Consider the following 20,896-nt stretch of genomic DNA (forward strand, 5'->3'; position numbering starts at 1 on the left):
AGTTTAATCTAATTTGTGAAAAAACAATTTACAACGTTAATGATTTATCTTTATTTGTTAAAAATAAAAAATTTACGCGAAATATTACAACATAAAATGTTAAAATAACCCTGATTTCATCAACTTGGAATATTTTAGGGTAAGTATACACATCTACTTTGAAATGACATGTTGTTTAAAACAATTTTGTGGCAGCAATCAAAGATATGTACGACTGTGAAATTGGCATCTTAACAGATGTGAAGTTGGTATTTTGGAATTTGAAGGGGGCTTCCTGAAATGGGAATGGTCCATTATAGGGCCCTGTAACACAAATATGGTGAAAAGGCCCTGGTCCGTGCATGAAATTATCCACGAACGGTACCAGGAAACTTTGTTTGTCAACTGGGTGTAAAGCGTATAATTTTGATAACACCTCTGCCATTCAGACCTATTAGGACGTTATTCACTTCGTGTTATCACAATTTTTGGACACTTGCTTCCCGACAAATTTCAGAAGCAGTATTGGCATTAACCAATAGGAAAAACATTCTGAACAACCCGCCAATTATTCATAATCATATATACATATCCGAAAGGGCCATACATTTGCGTTGTTAGAGCATAAGAATAGTTTTATCATTTTTTGTTGTGTGCTAATCGTTGGTTTTAGTTAATTTATTTCAAATCAAATGTTGGATGGGGTTTGTTGTTGTTTTGCTTTTTTGTCAGAAAATGATTTTATTTTTCTTGCAATAGGAATGCGCAAAATCATTAAAGAAAATGTGTGAATTAATAACAACAAATATGTTCCATATAGTATCATAGCAAATATAATCTCTCTGTTTACAAAATTTTATTACATTTTCCTGATAATTGATAGTTCTAACAAAAATAGTAGCAATACTAAAACAAGTATATAAATATCAACACAATGAATGATTTTAAGACAACATGCACGTGGTGTCACAACTGATAGATAAACTTAAAATTTGAGTCTTTCATTTCTTCAGATACCATTCTATCTACCTCCTCACTCTGGGCTACTGTAAACCAATCCTTCCAGTTCCCTACTTGCCCTGAATCATATACATGTACAAGGAATATTAGTAACTCAACATACTATTCATATGTTTGCAATGTTATTATTCTTGCTTTTTCCTCAGACTTTCTTTTTTACATAAAAAGAAAAAGAAGTTTCGAGTTGGAACTTTCTGGTATCGTATGATTTCAGATTCGTAACTTTGGAAATAAATAGTATATAATGACTTTCCCTATTAAAACCTTCCCATGTTTTGCCAAAGTTGATACAATTGATTTGTTACTTTGAAAAAAGAAAAGAAAGATTATAATTTCACCCCTGGCACTGAAACAAATCGGTAAAATTACTATAAAAATACTATTTACTGGTAGCCAATTGTTAACAGAACAGAACAGAAACTTTATTACTTAAACGGTCTTGGTTTATAAACATATGGTTTGTGAAAAGTAAGAATGTTTAATTAGTCAGAAAATTTCTTAAAAAGAATTCGAATATATATAAATAACTCTCAAGCTTTTACCTAATATTATCAAATTCAACTACATTTGTATAATATTTTTTGCACTATAATTTAAACTTACCTTTCCTCATAAATCCATATTTAACTTCCGGTTTATACAGACTTGGTCCCAGCATGCTTTTGGAATATCGCTCCTTCATATGCTGGAACTGACATTTATCTGAAATTTCCTGTAACAGTTCGTCACTATGGTGAACTCCTAGAAATTCTGCAAGTTTTCTTACCCCTGTTAACGTATCCTGTACAATAAATGACTTTCTGTTTTATTTTATAATATCTTATTATAATTTAATTTTATTAAATTAAGTAAATGCACAATAAATGTATGTATATGACAAATAGATGTAAATAATCTACAGGTAAAAGTAAATTAATTATATATGCAGATGAAATATAAATGTATATGTATATAAACCAGGGTGCCGTTTTATCAACCAAGACGGTCGTAACTGCGATCTTATCTTAAGTCAGTCCCAGAATAAACTTAGCTTGAATAAATGATATTCAAATGTCAAAGAAATATTGCGGGGACATACTCATGCTATAATTAAAAACAAAACAAAAAGGCATTCTATCGAAGTACTAGTGCGTTCAAGAGAACACAAATTGATTCTGATTTTACATTACAAATCACATTTCCTTTTGTACAAAATTGAACTACACATGTGTTCACTGTCACGTTAATCAGTGTCTTTAATATAAATTATATTTGAAAGACCCTGCTTTAATTAAACATGTGCTCAGATATGACAATGTCAATAATATCAAAAAGTAATTACAATCAGCAATACTCTAATGAAATGAGCAAAAGTATCAATTTACAAACAATAAACATGCATATCAACAGATTCATTATACTTGTATATACATGGTTGTTTTACTCTTGTGAAACATGTTTATCATATATGATATTACTTGTGATTCTTTACTAGCAATGGCTCATGACTGGAAAACAAAGAATACATGTATTCTATTCTATCAAGAGTATATCGAAAATCTTGAAATAGACCTAATATACATTGTATCTAAAACTTCTGTAGTTAACCTATAAAAAGGATTCAACAATTAACTACTAATTTAGAAGGGCAAAATTGTCGCAAAATACGCCCGTCACAAAGATTTTGATAGATATGTGGGCACGATAGATATGCATATAGGAGATATGCTTTCGGAAACATCCGAAAAATATCTGGATATTTTATCATCTCTAGTGACCTTGACCTTGCAAATATTAACTTAAATTACATGTTTCACACCAGTAGTTAGGATAATGACCATTCGAGTTTCAATCCCTCAATAAATAATGACTAAATGGTCCGAATACACATTTTGATATTTTTATCAGAACTTTGACCCCTATGTGTGACTTTGACCTTGGCCACAGGGAACTAAATTTTGCACGCGACACTCCGCCTTACATGGTGAACATTTGTGCCAAGTGATTTTGAAATCCCTATATGCATGTAGAAGTTTTGCTCCGGACAAGCGTTTTTCAATGACCTGTAAGTATGAGCTTGACCTTTGACTAGAAGACCTAGTTAAAGCGCATGACACTGCTTCTTATAGTGCTTATTAATAACATTTGCATGAAATTTCAATAGAATACCTCCTTATGTGTAGGAGATATGCTCTGGGCAAATTATCTATATTTTATCATCTTTAGTGACCTTGACTATCAGCTTAAGTGACCTTGACATTGCAAATATTAACCTAAATTACATGTTCCACACCAGTAGTCATGATAATGACCATTTGTGTTTCAATCCCTCCATAAATGATGACTAAATGGTCTGAATACACATTTTCATATTTTTATCTGAACCCCGATGTGTGACCTTGACCTTGGCCGAAGGGACCTTAATTTTACACTCTACACGCCGCCTCACAATATCGAACATTCGTGTCGTGTTATATTGAAATCCCTCCATGAGTGTAGACGTTTTGCTGCGGACACGCGCCGCCAGGGGAAACTATAATACGACCCGTGTTTCAAACGGGCGTATAAAAATTGCATCCTGGTACAATAAATATTATGGACGCCGAAATATATTATAAACCAACTAAAGGTAAGTGTTTCAGTACCTTTTTTAATTCCTCGAAATACAGCACCAACATGTTGTGTTTATTAGCTTTCAGTACATCTTCCCAGTCTTTCAAATATCTCAAATATCGGTCATAGGCAACTAAAATACACACAAGGCAAATAAAATACACAAGATAGCGGTTAAAGGCAACTAAAATACATAAGATACTTCAATACATACGATAGGCGGTCAAAGGCAACACAAATACACAAGATATCGGTCTTGGGAAAATAAAATACACAAGATAGATCACAGGGGGCCCACACAGTGTTTGGATGGTATATACTGCTTGATAGTGACCTAAAAATGAGATTTTAGTCATAACCTTATAATATGTATATAAATATAGACAAGGGGCATTACTCGCTAAATAGAGAATTTTCGATCACCCTCAAATTCATGCGAGATTTTCCACTAATTAAATAAAAAAATTCCAAAAACTATACTGCGTTGCATAGCTTATATAATCCACAATTGATAAACACTAAATCTATTCTGATTCCCTTAGCCCATTTTAAGAAATTTATTCAAAACCGTTCACTTCTGTCACAAAATTGCTTAGTCGTACGAGATGTCGCAACACCAAATTCCACGGGTAAAATATCAATTTTAAAAGAGGGAGGTACAAATAAACGCATGCAAACAATAACACAACATAGTTTCTATTACCTACCTGCGCAAATAGTCGTGAAGCGCTCTATATTTGTCTGTTTCGAACGAAATCTTCAAATCAGAGCAGAAATCGGCTTCGACGTAGACATCTTGGGGAAACCCCGGTCACGTGACCAGCCGGTGTATCGAGACCTTTCATTGGTTCGGTAGGAACTTTGTTTATAACGACAACAAATGAAAGGTTTCCATACACCATGACCAGAATTTCCAACATGTATTCGCCGAAGCAGATTTCTGCACTGATTTGAAGATTTCGTTCGAAACAGACGAATATAGAGCGCTTCACGACTATTTGCGCAGGTAGGTAATAGAAACTATGTTGTGTTATTGTTTGCATGCGTTTATTTGTACCTCCCTCTTTTAAAATTGATATTTTACCCGTGGAATTTGGTGTTGCGACATCTCGTACGACTAAGCAATTTTGTGACAAAAGTGAACGGTTTTGAATAAATTTCTTAAAATGGGCTAAGGGAATCAGAATAGATTTAGTGTTTATCAATTGTGGATTATATAAGCTATGCAACGCAGTATAGTTTTTGATTTTTTTATATTTATTTAGTGAAAAATCTCGCATGAATTTGAGGGTGATCGAAAATTCTCTATTTAGCGAGTAATGCCCCTTGTCTATATTTATATACATATTATAAGGTTATGACTAAAATCTCATTTTTAGGTCACTATCAAGCAGTATATACCATCCAAACACTGTGTGGGCCCCCTGTGAGATAGATGGTCTTGGGCAAATAAAATACACAAGATAGCGGTTATAGGCAACTAAAATAATAAGTTTTGATAATAAGCAACTTTTATTCATACGATAGGCGGTCAAAGGCAACTAAAATGCACAAGATATCGGTCATAGGCAGCTAATATACACAAGATAGGCGGTCTCGGGCAAATAAAAAATACACAAGACATCGCCTCCGGTCCCAGGCAACAAAAATACACAAAATATCGGCCATAGACAACTTAAATTCGTAAGATAGGCTGTGCTAGGGAAATAAAATACATGTATACAAGTTGTCGGTGACAGGGAGCTAAAATAGACGAGATATCGGTTAAAGACAACTTAAATTCACATGTAAAAGTTTTCTGGGGCTTGCTTTTGAAAAGCGTACTTTTGTCTTCTATTGATACATGTGACAATCGTGCTATAAAATTTGATACGCTCTACCAAGATGCACTTAGATGCAACGATTTTCTTCTAAATAAATTCCTTAACTTGGACTTTACGTTTATATCACTATTAAAAAGATATAAGGACCAAATTTGTGTTTCTTTTTTATTATTAATAGAATTTTGTTATACCGATATGATATATTAGGTATTTACATCTGTACCATACACGTACCGTCACAATACCGTGTTTACTAAATTTTTTCGCATTCAAAATGTTATGGGATACCACGAAATGTTAGATTAAAAAAGAATTGAATAAATAAACTTACGATCACCGCGGAGAAACAGGGGTAGCCAGTTACTGAATGTGCCGCTGTAGTTGTAGTGTTTGAACGCGTACAGCATGCTGTACAGTGACACCGCCACGTCCTTTGGATTTCGAACCACAAACACAATTTTCACAGTTTTGTTGTTTATGTCCGCCGGTATTCTGAAAAATTTAGTTAACAACAACAACTTACAACAACAAACATCACCAACAACAAAACCACTACAACACCCATCCACTCCGCGCCCCCCCCCCCCCAACAAAAAAGAAACAACAACAAAAAACAAACAAATTTTAAATGCAAAACACATGAACTTATAGACCGCTGAATTAAGAAAAAAATGGACAATGAAGATCAAACTTAAAAAAAAACCAGAATATTTCAAGACGAACAGATAATTTACAAACATATTCTAATAACGTGGCATTTATTTGTTACCAATATAATCACTTTTTTCTTACCAAATAAAATGATTGCAATGGGAACTTTTCAATCTCAATTCCTTTTACGTACAAACCTGGGTTAATAAAATAATATGAGTCGCGTCACGACAAAACCAACATAATGGGTTTGCGACCAGCATGGATCCAGACCAGCCTGCGCATCCGCGCAGTCTGATCAGGATCCATGCTGTTCGCTATCAGTTTTTCTACTTGTAATAGAGTTGGTAAGCGAACAGCATGGATCCTGATCAGACTGCGCGGATGCGCAGGCTGGTCTGGATCCATACTGGTCGCAAACGCATTACGTTGGTTTTGTCGTGACGCGGCTCAATTCTTTTGTTAAATGAACCTTATTTTTTCCATTTAGCTTACCTTCTATAAGGTAGATGCGTGTTTAATAATCTAGGTGATGGAATTTTGTTAATATCGTCTGCGGATGTCGCTTCTATCATTGAGAACATTTTACTTTCTGCTGGACCTTCTGGCTTCCCTTTCATCAGCATTGTTAGTATTTCGTAAGTCCATGTACAGCCTATAAAGAAAGAAATGAAACAACATTATTATCTATAGTATAAGCGAAGAAAATCAAAATGAGAGGAAAAAAAAGAGAATATTCAGTCCCTGTCATATATAAGTCTTAGCTTTGCAGCACGCCTCCAGATCCATGTTAATTTTCATGAAAATTTTGGAAATGTATTTAAATTATTGTTAGATGAACAAATAGAGTAGTTTACATATTGCAATCGGCACTTACAATCCACGAAAATTACCAAAAAAAAAAGTGGTCAACATACGCAAAAACAGCCCTTACTGCGTTAGTAACGCAGATAAAATACTGCAGCACATATGATAACATGTACAATACAACTTGGATCTTGAATGTTTTTACCTTTCTTAAAAGTTTAGTGCCTTTTTCTCAATATTGATTTTCTTGAAAAATGTTGGCTTATCTGGAGGCGTGCAGCTTTATATGAAAATAACGTCATCGGTGAAGTTGGAAATCTCATCCTAAAACTCAAGAACTCAATCTGACTTGCGTAAGGTATAGCTGGTTAGGCAAGATAATGTTTATTATTTCTTTTTTTTGCAGAAACTTTATTTGCTTACTTACCTGCTTTTGGATAAGAACATAGAAGAACATCGTCGTCTTTAAACTGGAAATCATTCAAATGTTTGTTCACATCGCGGATGTATTCGATTGTCCGGCCAAATAAAGAAGACCGGAAGTCGCCAAAGTCAATCATGGTCAATGTGTCTCCACCTTCATCCTTAACCTTAACTTCGGTCATATCTGCAAGCCTAGTCTACTGCCCTGAAATCCTGCTGCATAAAAAACTCATACATCTATAATGATATGAAGAGAATACTTTTGGTTCTCTGCAAAAGTTTACTAGGTGAGGCTCGACTTGTGAAGGTCGACTGATATTAAACAAAAGGTGAGGGTTTACTTAAATTTGCCAAAAATTGATGGTGGTATATTTACCAAAAGATCATGCCCGACTTATGTTAACAAAAATTTGAGGTCGACTTATATTTTCCAAACGGTGTCTATTTGTTAATAAACTCTGAAAATACAGTTGATAAATGGGTGGGCCCACCAATTAACGTTCTAATATAACGTATTAAACTCCTCAAGGCATACACGATTATATTAACCAAATGGCGATGCGACCTCTTTGTACTATACGCAGAGTATTAAAGGATTAGTATTAACTTATTTAACCAAAGAAGGTCACTGCACATTGTCAAATTGACTTCATATAATTCAGTAAATTTACGATAGCTGGTGTGCAATGAGGTAAACGTGTAATCCTTTAATTCAGTCAGGTTTGTCACGTGACAATATAATGTATGTAATGACATTGTATAAATAATGTTACCCATCTGATCTTTTATTAGTTTAAACTTTATTTATTCAATAAATTGTACATAAATGACATCTTTTATTAAAAGCGGTCTGGTATAATACATACTGCCTGAGTAACAGGTCTGTCCCTAAAGTAAAACTCTTGGAAAGAGGAGCACACCGTATTACCGGCGGCAGTGATGACAGATCACTGCAGTGATGGCAGATATCTTAAAATTACCGATCGATACAGGTAGGTTATAAATTTGGTTGGTTTAATTATATTACACAAATACGGCCCATTTCATTGCTATAAAACTATTGTCCATTGAATGGAGATACTGTAAGGTAATTTTGGACTCGTTTTTTCCTGTTTTAAGACTATTTTGAGCAGGTTAAAAGTGAAAGCCTTAGAAAAATCCGTGAAAATGTCTGTTTTCTGTTCAAAATATCTCAAGTTTTAAGTAAATGGCAGGATTTCCTGTTATCAATATAGACGATCATCCATTGGGGTCACGCAAGCCAAATATCTACCCCGTGAGTCTTTTCTTGAAAGTTTTACAGACGCTCAATCTTGTCCGGTCGAAGAAAAAATGTTGCCGTTGTAGGCAGATACATATTATAAATGCTGCCGTCGATGGCAGAAATACCATGAAAGTGGCTAACATTCTGACAGAAAATCAAGTTCAATCTTTTATCAATTCCTCTTTTCTTTGCGTCCTTTTAGTCGGAATTGAGACGTTAAACTATCATTTCTAATATTTTCTCAAGATAGAAAAGTTATTAACCCATTACCCCATGAGCATCTTGTGAAAAATGGCTGTTTTCATTGAAAGGTCTCCCGTTACAAGTTCAAGTTGCTATAAAACTATAAAAACTGCTTCAATACTAATCAAAACTTGGCACAAATGTTGACTGGACCATTGCCTTTGTAACAACATGTTCAGTCTGAAATTTCCTGTTACCATAGCAACTAGGGGACATCTCAAAATTGCCAAAAATCACTATTTTGCGTTGATTTTTTCCATCAAAATTGATTTCAAAGTGCTGCCACTTCTCAATGGATTGAGATAGAGTCAAAGGCTTTTCAGCATTGGTTACACGTTACCTTGTGATCGACCTGGGGTCATTTTTAGCCTCCCACAAGTCCAAAGTTTTCTTGGCGATGAGGGGGACTCAGCCCCCTTCAAACCCCCAAACAGAAGGGGCACATCCCCTTCTGGCAACCCCCTGATGTATCTTTTGGTTGGGGGTGGGGGCCGCGCCGAAAAAGTGGTCAATTTTTTAAACAACATTTATCAAACAAAAACAAGTGTTTGGGGGCCTAAATAAGGCATTTTTTCACCATTTGAGAAAGCAAAAAAGGAGGGGGGGGGGGTGTGAAACAGGCGTAGAAAGGCGTATATATCTGGTAATGGGTTAACAGAAAATGATGAAGAAAAAAAACGAAATTACCCAAAAACGCGTTTTTTCCATGTTAAAACATGGCCTCACATATAATTTTGAAGAAAATTGCTGTTTTGTAGATTTTTTGATTTTTTTTTCATTAATGCGGTATGTGCATCGAAAAAAGCTTATTAGCAACATGCAGTTACAATACAAAATGTTTTTGATTTAGTACCACAAAATTTCACTATAAATAGAGAAATGAACATGAAAAACTTCATTTTTCTATATTCATGCATGTGTGCTTGATCTGTTGTGTCTGTCAGTTACATGCATACAATACTATAATTATGTATCTTAAGTTTAGCAGCGCACTCCCTTTTTAAGACATAACGCCAATTGCATATTACAGCAAGTAACTTCTGTAAGTGGATATTCATTTGCTAGCATATGACATTATTTTCTCGAGGTAATAATGTTCATCGCTTTATGACAAATAAAGGCTGAAATTTACTTAATCGGCGCAGATTATAAATTATTAAATTGATGTAATAAAGGGGAGACTATTAACCTCGCAACTGGTATCAGTGTTAATGTAAAATGGAAAGATAATATTATTGACAGTTCAAATATTTTCCTATATTATCAAGTTCTTGAAAAACACGACAACGTGGATTCATTTCTTTAAATGTTCATGTTTGTAATAGCGTTGTAGTTTGCCTTTGAATTACATTTACTATGCTAAACTATTAACAACAGTTCTAACATCACGTGCTCCCATTTAACTATGTATTTTTTCATTCATTTTAGTTGTAACCATGACAATTTATAAAGATGAACCTTTCGATGATTCATATCACAAGATGAAAATAAATCCTGTATTTATAGGAAAAAAAACTAGAATTTTTTTATTTGTTATATTCTTTTTCTCTTTTTTGACCTTTCAATTCATATGAACAGATCAAGCACACATGCATGAACATAGAAAATGAAGTTTTTCATGTTCATTTCTCTATTTATAGTGAAATTTTGTCGTACTAAATCATCACTTTTTGTATTGTAACTGCATGTTGCTAAAAAGCTTTTTTCGATGCACACACCGCATTAATAACTTTTCTATCTTGAGAAAATATTAGAAATGATAGTTTAACGTCTCAATTCCGACTAAAAGGACGCAAAGAAAAGAGGAATTGATAAAAGATTGAACTTGATTTTCTGTCAGAATGTTAGCCACTTTCGTGGTATTTCTGCCATCGACGGCAGCATTTATAATATGTATCTGCCTACAACGGCAGCATTTTTTCTTCGACCGGACAAGATTGAGCGTCTGTAAAACTTTCAAGAAAAGACTCACGGGGTAGATATTTGGCTTGCGTGACCCCAATGGATGAACGTCTATATTGATAACAGGAAATCCTGCCATTTACTTAAAACTTGAGATATTTTGAACAGAAAACAGACATTTTCAAGGATTTTTTCCAAGGCTTTCACTTTTAACCTGCTCAAAATAGTCTTAAAACAGGAAAAAACGAGTCCAAAATTACCTTACAGTATCTCCATTCAATGGACAATAGTTTTATAGCAATGATATGGGCCGTATTTGTGTAATATAATTAAACCAACCAAATTTATAACCTACCTGTACCGATCGGTAATTTTCAGATATCTGCCATCACTGCAGTGATCTGCCATCACTGCCGCCGGTAATACGGTGTGAGGAGAGCCCTCTGAATAATGGTGTCAAAAAATTCTCGTTTTCATTTATAAGAAACATTAGTGTCCAACTTTATTTGTCATCCAATGAAAACGCTACATTTCTTAAAAATTATGTGCGTTAATTTTCATAGAAGTACAAAAGTCGATACTATATCGAATTACGTCCATAGTCGACTTCTATTTTTCATAGTACTTCATAAAACCGCATAGTGACGTAATAAAGTGAATGATAATGAGGCCAAATAAAGTTTGACACTAAATATGTTAGTATTCATCCGTGCTGTTCTACAGAAATTAGAAACATTCTCCTGTCGCTATCGCTCCCGTCGAAGTTTCTAATTTCTGTAGAACAGCACGGATGAACACTAACATATACTTATTTACCGCATCAATTAAAGTTCCATATATTACGTCCCCCAAAAAATGCTTTTTTCTCATTAACATTTTAAACACGTTTATATTGATTTTAAGGCATATATAATGCACCTTGTTAATTATCTTTGTATCTACTTTTACTTCTTTATATGAACTTTGAATGTGTGTAAATTAACTCAGTCGAAACGCTGGGTGATGAACCATATATTACAAAACAGGATGTCTATAATGAAAAAATGAGTGTATGAATGAATGCAATGAATATCACTGGTCGACATGTAGATATACTACGCTCAATCTCGAGTAACATATTTAACTCACAGAAATTTATTGAAATCTATGAAAATCTTATTGAATATGTCTAATTTGATTAAAAGAATGAACAAACTATGCGTGACAAGCTTCGTTCCCTATTATGGGACATGTTAAATTTGTCCTTTCTTACAAAAATAGCCAGTTTTAAATGGCCTTACAGTATATTTATCTTGTAACTACCTATAGTGTGTAGAATTTTAAACATAACGAATCTTCTATATGTTTATTTTTAATAAAGAGACTGTGTAGCAATTATCATTTATTTCTAATATCAAATTCGATCATAGTATATCTTTAAACAGTAATTATTTCAATAAACATTCTACATGATATGTCAGCTGACCGAGACAGTCATGTCCTCTTTTAAAGACAGCGCGCAACAATATGTTTTATTATGCTGAATCATCATATCCTATACAATATTTACAAGGTAGCCTCCCTTTTTGTTTAATCCTAAAAAAAACAAAGTAATTAGCCACGTTCGAAAAAGTAGTGCTAAAGTGTATTAATTTGTGATCAATTAATTCAATAACACAAACTCACCTGCTATAGCCTAATGTAGATAAATAATCCGGTAAATCATGCAAAATCTTTAATAAGTTATACCGATGTAAAATCTTTATGCACTTCCAGTTTTTTATAAGGGAGATAACCCCATGAAAAACTACATTTTGAACTCTAGTTTAACAACATAAATTTATATTGACCATTAGTTGTGTGGACCGTAGATAACACGTTTATATGTATTTATCTTACATATCAATATAAAGTTCAGCTTAAAACCAGCAGTGTATACAAGATTGGCTATTTTACCATTTGTTAACATAGTAAATAATGAATAAATTAACAATCTTATTCGGCGAGGTGTGTTAACTTTTAGCTTAAGTAATTAAAAATTGTGTTGGCCTTATAATATTGGTATACCGTATGGTAACGTTACTCATGCTTATTGTGACAGCCATTTACAATAGATTTTTAACGGTATTGTATAAAAAAAACTGAAGAAAGTTAACAAAAGATCGAAATATATTAAAACAAGAGCTGCCACAGGAGACAGCGAAGCTCGACTAATGAAATACTGGACGCAGTAAGGAGGACAAAACTATGAAAGGAAAATCAATTATGTATAATTATGTATTAAGTTATAGTAAAAAAATAATATTTGTTAACATAAATTCCAAGATCAAGGGGAATAATGCTAGAAATAGTCATGCTAGAGTTATGGACCTTGTCACACAACATTTGTGTAATGATAAGAAACATATATTTGAAGTTTGAAGCAGATACCTTAAAAAGAAAAGAAGCTATTATATTTCTTAAAGAAAATCCTAAGTTCAAAGAGAGATAAATCTGTAAATATTGCATCAAGAATTATGAACAATGTCACATAAAATGTAATTGTTGATAAGGAATAAGTATTTGAAATTTGAGGTAGATACCTTTAAAAATAAAAAAGTTATAATAAAAAATAACATTTTTCTAGTAAAAAAATCTAAGTTTATGGGGAGATAATTCTTGTAATATTGGTGCTAGAGTTATGAACCTTGTCACATAAGATGTGGATGATGATAACGTAAACATATTTGAAGTATGAAGTTGATCCCTTTAGAAATAAATAAATAACAGTAAAAAAAATATTTTTTATGGAAAATTCTAAGTTCAAAGGGAGATAAATCTGAAATATTGGTGCTAGAGTTATGAACCTTGTCACATAAGATGGGGATGATGATAACGTAAATACATTTGAAGTATGAGGTTGATCCCTTAAGAAATAAAGAAGAAACAGTTAGAAATAGTACTTTTTGAGGAAAAATTCTAAGTTCAAGGGGAGATAAATCTGAAACTATTGGTGCTAGAGTTATGAACCTTGTCACATAAGATGGTGGGATGATGATAAGGTACATATATTTGAAGTATGAGGTTGATCCCTTAAGAAATAAGGAAGTAACAGTAAAAAATAGTATTTTTTAAGGAAAATTCTAAGTTTCAAGGGGAGATAAATCTGAAAATATTGGTGCTAGAGGTTATGAAACCTTGTCACATATGATGTGGTTGATGATAAGGAAGATATATTTGAAGTTTGAAGTTGATACCTTAAGAAATGACAAAGTAATAGTGAAAAATATTTTACTGCACCAAAACTTTAATCTAAAGTCTGGACGCGGACGCGGACGCCGGGGCCGGGGCGAGTAGGACAGCTCTCCATATACTTCGTATAGTCGAGCTAAAAACTACATAATTTATTTACAAACTGTTTTTAGACACCAAAAGAACATATTTACCTGTTGACATTATTTTGGATTTGATTGCATTTATGCGTGCGTGTGTAAAGTGTGTGCGTATGTACAATGTATGTGTGTATTTTAACACTTTTCGATCATAACATCACCAAATTGATTATTTTTCGGCAGATGTCAAATTAATGCAATCGTTTCCACTAATGTCACGTGGTAGAAATATTTTTCAATCCGTAGTAACTCCGAGATGATTATGAATAACCGACGCTAAGTTAATTATAGCTCGTTAACTAAAAGAATTCCACTGCGGCCCAAAACCTTAAAACATAAAATTTGAATTTCTTACAAAATATAGTATGTAGTAATATAGAAATATATACTCGTCTTGAAAATCATATTTTTTGTATTGTGCATGATCCGACTTGAGTCAAATTGACCGGTTTTTTTTGTTCTTTTTTTTGTTCTTTTTTTTCAGAACATTGCAATATTGTTATTTTATTTATCATCATGGACGCTATATTTAGATTTTCCTACTCTTCAAAATAATTATGGATATACGGTTTCTAATATGTTCCAAACACAATTTTTACTTTGAATAGTTAATCACTTAGTTTAATTTATACGAATATATTTTAGTTTGATTGTGTTTGAAGCTATAATCTTATTGAATATCACTCTGTTACTCGAATATGTTCCTGGAACCAACCAAATACTAAGCAATTAATGAGTGTAAAGTTTCTTGCTCAAGGAAACAACAGCTTGCCCCTAACGGGCTCTGAACCAATGCGGCCAGCAATCCTTAGATTACTAATCCGACGCGTTAACCACTCGGCCAGACTGTTAAATATTTCGGATTCTGGTTTAGTTGAGTGGCCGAAGGTTTTGCTTCATCTATTTAAAAAAAACATGATGGAAGTTTTTTTGTTAAACGTTCCTCGTTGTGAAACTGGAAGCAAATATGCTATGGTAAGAAGACAGTTGTATGGCAAGATGCCATGTATTTCCACATTGTTCGGAAGCTCATCTAAAATTACAAAATTCTACGGTATCAACGAGTCAATATGATGATTAAAATGCTGGCTGTGTCCGTTAGTTGATTGGATGAAACCATAACGGTGCTGCTTCACCAGTGATTAAATGACATCATATTAAAACACACAAGTTTTTTTACTAGGTTTCAGACAAGTATGGTTTATTGTTGATATTGTTATTGATACTGTATGTTTTGTCAATGAAGGTTTCCAATTGAACTTTCTCTATCCAATCTAGCACTCTTAGGGATTTAGAAAAAAAAACTTTCCCCGCAGACATCAATACAAGGAAATTTCCGGGATAGGACAATAAGGTTTCCTCCATGTTTGACAAGTTTTACGAGTACATGTATATATTATATTAAACTGCCTTGTGTATTTTCATTCGTGCGAGCCTTCATGGGAACACACCCAAACAAAAAAATACATCAACAAATTATATCAAAATTGTGAATAAATCTGGAATAAATCATGTTTTCCTGATTTGTTAATACAATTTGTTCATGATTCATTAAATGAATCATAAATAAATTGTGCTTTTACTGGAAAGAAAAGACCCCATTTATTATAGATTCATTACAAAAGACAGATTTATTAACCATTGATTACAAACATAAGATATATTCAATACAATTTATTGTAAACTCATTACACTTGAACTGGAATGTATACAATTTATTCATGATTTATTGAAAATAGAACTTTTCCCGACTGTATTTAATACCATTTATTACAAATTCAATACACTTTAAAGTTCTGAGATATTCACAAGTTGTTCATGAATCATGATTCATTAAAATCAGAGATTTTCCAGGATTTATTCAATACAATTCATAACATATTCATTGTACTTCAGATGTTCATAATTTGCTTAATTATAACAGAAATTTTCATTGATGTAGGTCCTTTTGTTTTACTGTTCATTACAACTAAACCCCTCTCAACTATACAAATACATATTTTTTTAATTTCCCTTAACTCATTACCGTACTTGTTTTTTAATCAGTCACTGGAAAATATATATGGGTTTTTCAAGTCTCTTAGTTTAAGCATCACCATATTATTAATTCCATGCTCAGCGCAAAACGTAAAAAAAGGGTCAATTATACAAACTCGTTTTACTGTTAAATATGTTTAACTAATTTGCATGTAGATTTTATTTTTGAGTGATCAAGATCAGTTTTTGTCTTTCTTATTGTTAATACGCAATCTGATCCATACCCACGGCTTTTTATGATTAGATCTATCATTATCAGTAAAAAAACTGTCAAATAGATTAACGTATGCGTAAAAAGGTAAAATGTCGTAAAAAAGCGACTTAATTCTCTCGGACTTAACATCTGTTGTTAGTTTATTGTTTTGAACAGCATGGCTCCCAGCCGCGCGATTAAACGATAAGATCTTGCAGGGAACTGCAGCCTACCGAGCGCCCCCTATCAGCCGACAACAGAACAAGATTAATAGGAAACGAAATTTTTTTGCCATTTCAGAAAAAAGATATCTTACCATACAAACAATTTTCTTTCTTTTGGATATAACTAATGTCAGAAACAAACTAACTTACAACAGATTTTGTCATTGCAGCTGCAAAATTAGGAACTTTATACAATAATTTAGTAGCTAGGAATAACATTTCGTTTGCATTAATTCTATGCATAGGAAAAAGGCGGTTATTTTGGAAGATGAAAACTTGTGGTGTTACACAAAAATATGGATAAAAAACAATATCAAGGCATCTAGACTACTGATAGATGGTATACTGATAGACGGTAAGTTCAAAATTTTCTTTTCGTTCTACATAGCGTTTTTAATAACCTTCTATAGATCTAGATCATATGTAAGTTGGCAATAAATAAAATTTACTGGAATAATGTGCAGATTAGGATAACGATTGATTCGCCCCATAACGACTCGCCCCATTTTAGTGACGATTCGTCCCCCCTAATGGCACCACCTTAAATTAAACATTTTTTTATTCATTTGATTTGGATTGAAAAATATTTATGATACAAGATACAAGTTTTAAAATATGCACGCATGTACATGCATTGTTTATGAGGAAATCTATGTACAGCCATTTTAAAAACATAAATCTGCATTGTTTCACACTGAGCTCATCCGCACATTTGAATGCGATGAAAAATGATGTTCTTTTTTATTTTAAGTGACTTCAGAAGACTATTTTTCTTTTACTTAGTTATCTCGCAGAAAACTGAAAAAGAGCAGCAAAGAAAGGACAGAACGTAAAAATCAGCAACTCTGATGAGATGGTAAAAAGCAGATGAACGGGAGATAATAAAAATGCAGATTGACGGCTTCTTTGATCGTGAAGAGTTTGCTATTAGTTATGGGACAAGGGCATTCCAAGGAAATGACATATATGAGTCTTTGAAGCGTAAGTATAGGGCTACATATATATTAATCATTTTAAAAACGACAATGTGCTTTTTTAAATATTAAGTACTAGTAAATGATAAAAAAATAATACTTTTCAATCTGAATTTTGTTCATGTACATATAGTAATTCAATGTCATAGCCTTTTCAATTTTGTTTTAAATTTAATTGAAGCAAATGGTAAAAAACTGGACTTGCTACAAAATATTTGTTCATTCCTCTGTTGAAAATGAAATCGAACATTCACCCGTTTGTTTTATGAACAAATATTTATCTATCATCAGACTTTGTGAAATATACTGCTGGTATTTATTCAATAGAACATGTACAGTCAAAAGTGGTTGAGTCCTTTAGTGTATTTGGCTCGAGTTGAAATTCAAATTCAGATTGTATTGCAAATAGAACAAAAATATATCATACTTTTTTCAGAGTGATATGTCAGAAGTCTTAAGTTTAAATTTTGATATTTTTATTATAAATATGATACTTTTTATGAGACTTTTATTTTCTATTTCAGAGTATGCCATTCATTGCCTCAGTATAGAGATTCAACATTTAATGATTATAGGAATAAAAAAGGTGTAGCTCCAGACAGACACTGAAAAGGAAGGCAAAGATGTTTTCAGACTGACATAAAGCCCTAGTTTCTAAACTAGAAAATATATTCCTAACAGCAAGCACGATATTTCCAGAATTATTCCCTTTACTTTTTTACCTGACTTACCTGTTTTATTTGCAGGGATATTTATGAAATGAGCTATGCACGTACATTATGAGTTTTTCAATGTTATTGATGTGGTGGCATAGATTTTTTCACAAATTTTGATCTTGTTGTATGTTCTTGATTAATCTAGTCAGCTTTTGTTTGTAAAAAATAAAAGAAAAATAAATAAAATTTATCAAGATATGTTATTATTATTATTATCATCATATTTTTCTCCGGAATGGACACCATCATTGGAACCTGCTTTTATTCAATATCCACTAGATGAGCCTGATTTGTTAATGATTCATTAATACATTGAATTTGGGTTTATGGATAAAGAAAAAATACAATTTATTAGTGATTCATTAACAATTTATTTGCAATTCATTAATGAATCAGTTGGTCAGCGAACCTAATTTATTACCAATTGATTAACCTGATTTGTTGATAATTCATTGACTAAGTCAAGAAAAGGACCAAATTCATTACCCATTTGTTAACCTGATTTTATTAACAATTTATAATAAGTTGGTAAATGGACCCAATTCATTACCAATTCATTTCACTGATTTATTAACAAATTTATTCATAATGCATTGGCTCATTTGCATGTCATTTCCATCTATAATAAATTGGGGAATAAATGGTAAATTTGTTTATCATTTATTATACTGATTCATTCCTATCTTTTTTTTGTTTGGGTGCATAATTAACAGAATTTAAGTGTCTTATTTTCATTATTTTATTATCATATTTTATAAAAGTGTAGCCACATTTCAAACATAATCCACTTTTATTCAGAATGTATTCAAGTCTTTTAATATATAAACAATATTAACATGAAAAGAAAAATGTTGATCTTACGGTTATCAATAATATGTTGTTAATAATGTTTTCCCTTAAAACACCAGTTCCTAACAATAACTTGTATATTCTATTTGAAAAAATAAGCGAAACAACATCTGGTGTGGTGAGATTCAATTTTACAGCATCATTTTTTTTTACATCATTTTATGACTTTGACCTATACTGCGTTGGCATAGTAACCATCCAGGTTCCATTTCTGAAAAAAAAGTTCAGTTTTGAATACACCACTAGAACAAACATTTACTCAACAATACTCAAAGTAATCTACAGTGAATCTGAATTAATTAGAACTACAGATCAAAATTTTTTACAAGAAAATAAATAAGTTGACAAAGATACATTATTAGAATTATCACAGAATAGTTTAACAAGTTTTTTATCGATGGTTCATGATACTAAGTTCCTCTTGCTCTCTTTTGTCTGACATTGCCACAGTCAACTTGGCCAGGAATTGACTAAACTGGTTTCTTCACGGCTTCACTGTCTTCTTCAATGTTTGTATGTAACCACAGGAATGTTGCTAAAACATGTTGCTGGAAAATAAAACAACAACAAGATTTGTTAAATGTTTAATTTATGGTATTTGGGTTGAAAGGCTTTCAGATGAAGCGGAAAATTTAGACTAAGCTGTAAAAATTTTCAGATTTTTGTGAAAAAAACTCGATTCGGGGTTTTAATTTACATTTAGTCTTTTAAACCCTTTGTAAAAAATGTATGGAAATTTTACACGAAACGAAAAACTTCAGCTAAAAATTATTTCTAAGAATTTTAAATTTTTTACTATTATTTTTCCCAAAAAAAACGTCAATTTTTAAAAACCTTTTGAGAAATTTGGACAAAAATGGTTCTATTTTGGGGCTTATTACTATAATTTTAGGTAAAAATTTTACTTTACTTTTTAAACCCTATAAAAAATTAAATTTTTTAAACAATTATTGTTCTAGAAAGTGCACAAAAGTACTCCAAATTTTTTCCAAATTTTAAAGGGGGTTGTACCATTAAAATCTTTAAACCCAGGGTTTTAAAAAAAACCATAAAAAAACAGATACGTTTCTTGGGATTTAAAAAAAATTATCAGGTAGATTCTAGGTCAACTTAATGTATTGCTCGATGCTCAAACAATCACCTAAAACTTATAAACAATTTACTAAAATTGAAATCAATCATGATATCAAAATACTAAATTTAAATATAATCATCCACAAATGCAACTACCTACAAAAATAAATATAACATAAGGTTTCTATAATGCACACATACCGACAAAATACATATAATATTCAGTTTAATACAAATATTGCATTCTAAAACAAAGGTATGTTATAATGCAAAGGACATATGCATTTGAAAAAATAAACAAATAATGCACACAAACTATGATTTCTGACAAAAAAAGCAATTATAAATTTGCTTTTGGTAAAAAAACACTCAATTAAATCATCATTTCTGATGAAAGTTCATATTTTCATAAGAAATAGCTTCCTAAATAAATTACCATTACTATCACAGCCTTGACTGCCACAAATTTCAATTTTTAATTACTTTCCACAAAATAATATATTAAATGTAATAGATTCTGCAAAAATTGAAAATGTTAAAGCGCCATGCCTCCAGAATTATACTTATTTAATGAAAATTTTATAAATGTGTTTAAAAGTATTGTGATGTTGGGGAGTAGACAAAGAAAGGAATTTACATATTGCAAACAACACTTATGCCATGCCCAATCCACATGGGGAATGACCAAAACAGGGTTAAGATTAAACAAAAATGTGCAAAAATTAGCCCTTACTGTTATATGGTGATTTAAAAAAAAATACAGCAAAATCAGTCA

General features: G+C 32.1%; 1 protein-coding gene and 1 long non-coding RNA gene across 3 annotated transcripts; one reads left to right on the forward strand and one right to left on the reverse strand.

The window, feature by feature from the left end:
* Positions 1-794: 794 nt before the first annotated feature.
* Positions 795-12,456, reverse strand: LOC132728740 (amine sulfotransferase-like). 2 transcript variants are annotated; one of them, XM_060714413.1, is made up of 7 exons: positions 12,370-12,456; positions 7,300-7,508; positions 6,561-6,720; positions 5,746-5,906; positions 3,624-3,724; positions 1,603-1,780; positions 795-1,058 (listed from the first exon to the last, which is right to left on the reverse strand). In XM_060714413.1, exons 2-7 carry the CDS (start codon positions 7,475-7,477, stop codon positions 946-948), a joined length of 891 nt encoding a protein of 296 aa, XP_060570396.1. In that variant the 5' UTR covers positions 7,478-7,508; positions 12,370-12,456; the 3' UTR covers positions 795-945. The 2 variants fall into 2 exon arrangements, with proteins under 2 accessions (XP_060570396.1, XP_060570395.1); XM_060714412.1 differs by having other exon boundaries at positions 7,300-7,511.
* A 3,049-nt stretch (positions 12,457-15,505) lies between these two features.
* Positions 15,506-18,131, forward strand: LOC132728741 (uncharacterized). Its single transcript, XR_009625521.1, has 3 exons — positions 15,506-16,863; positions 17,292-17,489; positions 18,007-18,131. It is a non-coding gene; the product is annotated as an uncharacterized LOC132728741 (long non-coding RNA).
* The last annotated feature ends 2,765 nt before the right edge of the window (positions 18,132-20,896 follow it).

This window comes from Ruditapes philippinarum, unplaced genomic scaffold (genome assembly GCF_026571515.1).
Source record: "Ruditapes philippinarum isolate M1 unplaced genomic scaffold, ASM2657151v2 ctg8721_1_1_1_1, whole genome shotgun sequence".
NCBI classification, from domain to species: domain Eukaryota; kingdom Metazoa; phylum Mollusca; class Bivalvia; order Venerida; family Veneridae; genus Ruditapes; species Ruditapes philippinarum.

Bases quoted from the DNA above. Each gene is read 5' to 3' on its own strand.
- LOC132728740 (XM_060714413.1), bottom strand. From the start codon at position 7,477: ATGACCGAAGTTAAGGTTAAGGATGAAGGTGGAGACACATTGACCATG. The intron at 5,907-6,560 runs GTAAGCTAAATG...TAAATTTTTCAG, and splicing joins ACGCATCTACCTTATAGAAG to AATACCGGCGGACATAAACA. The intron at 3,725-5,745 runs GTAAGTTTATTT...TGTGTATTTTAG, and splicing joins CCTGTTTCTCCGCGGTGATC to TTGCCTATGACCGATATTTG.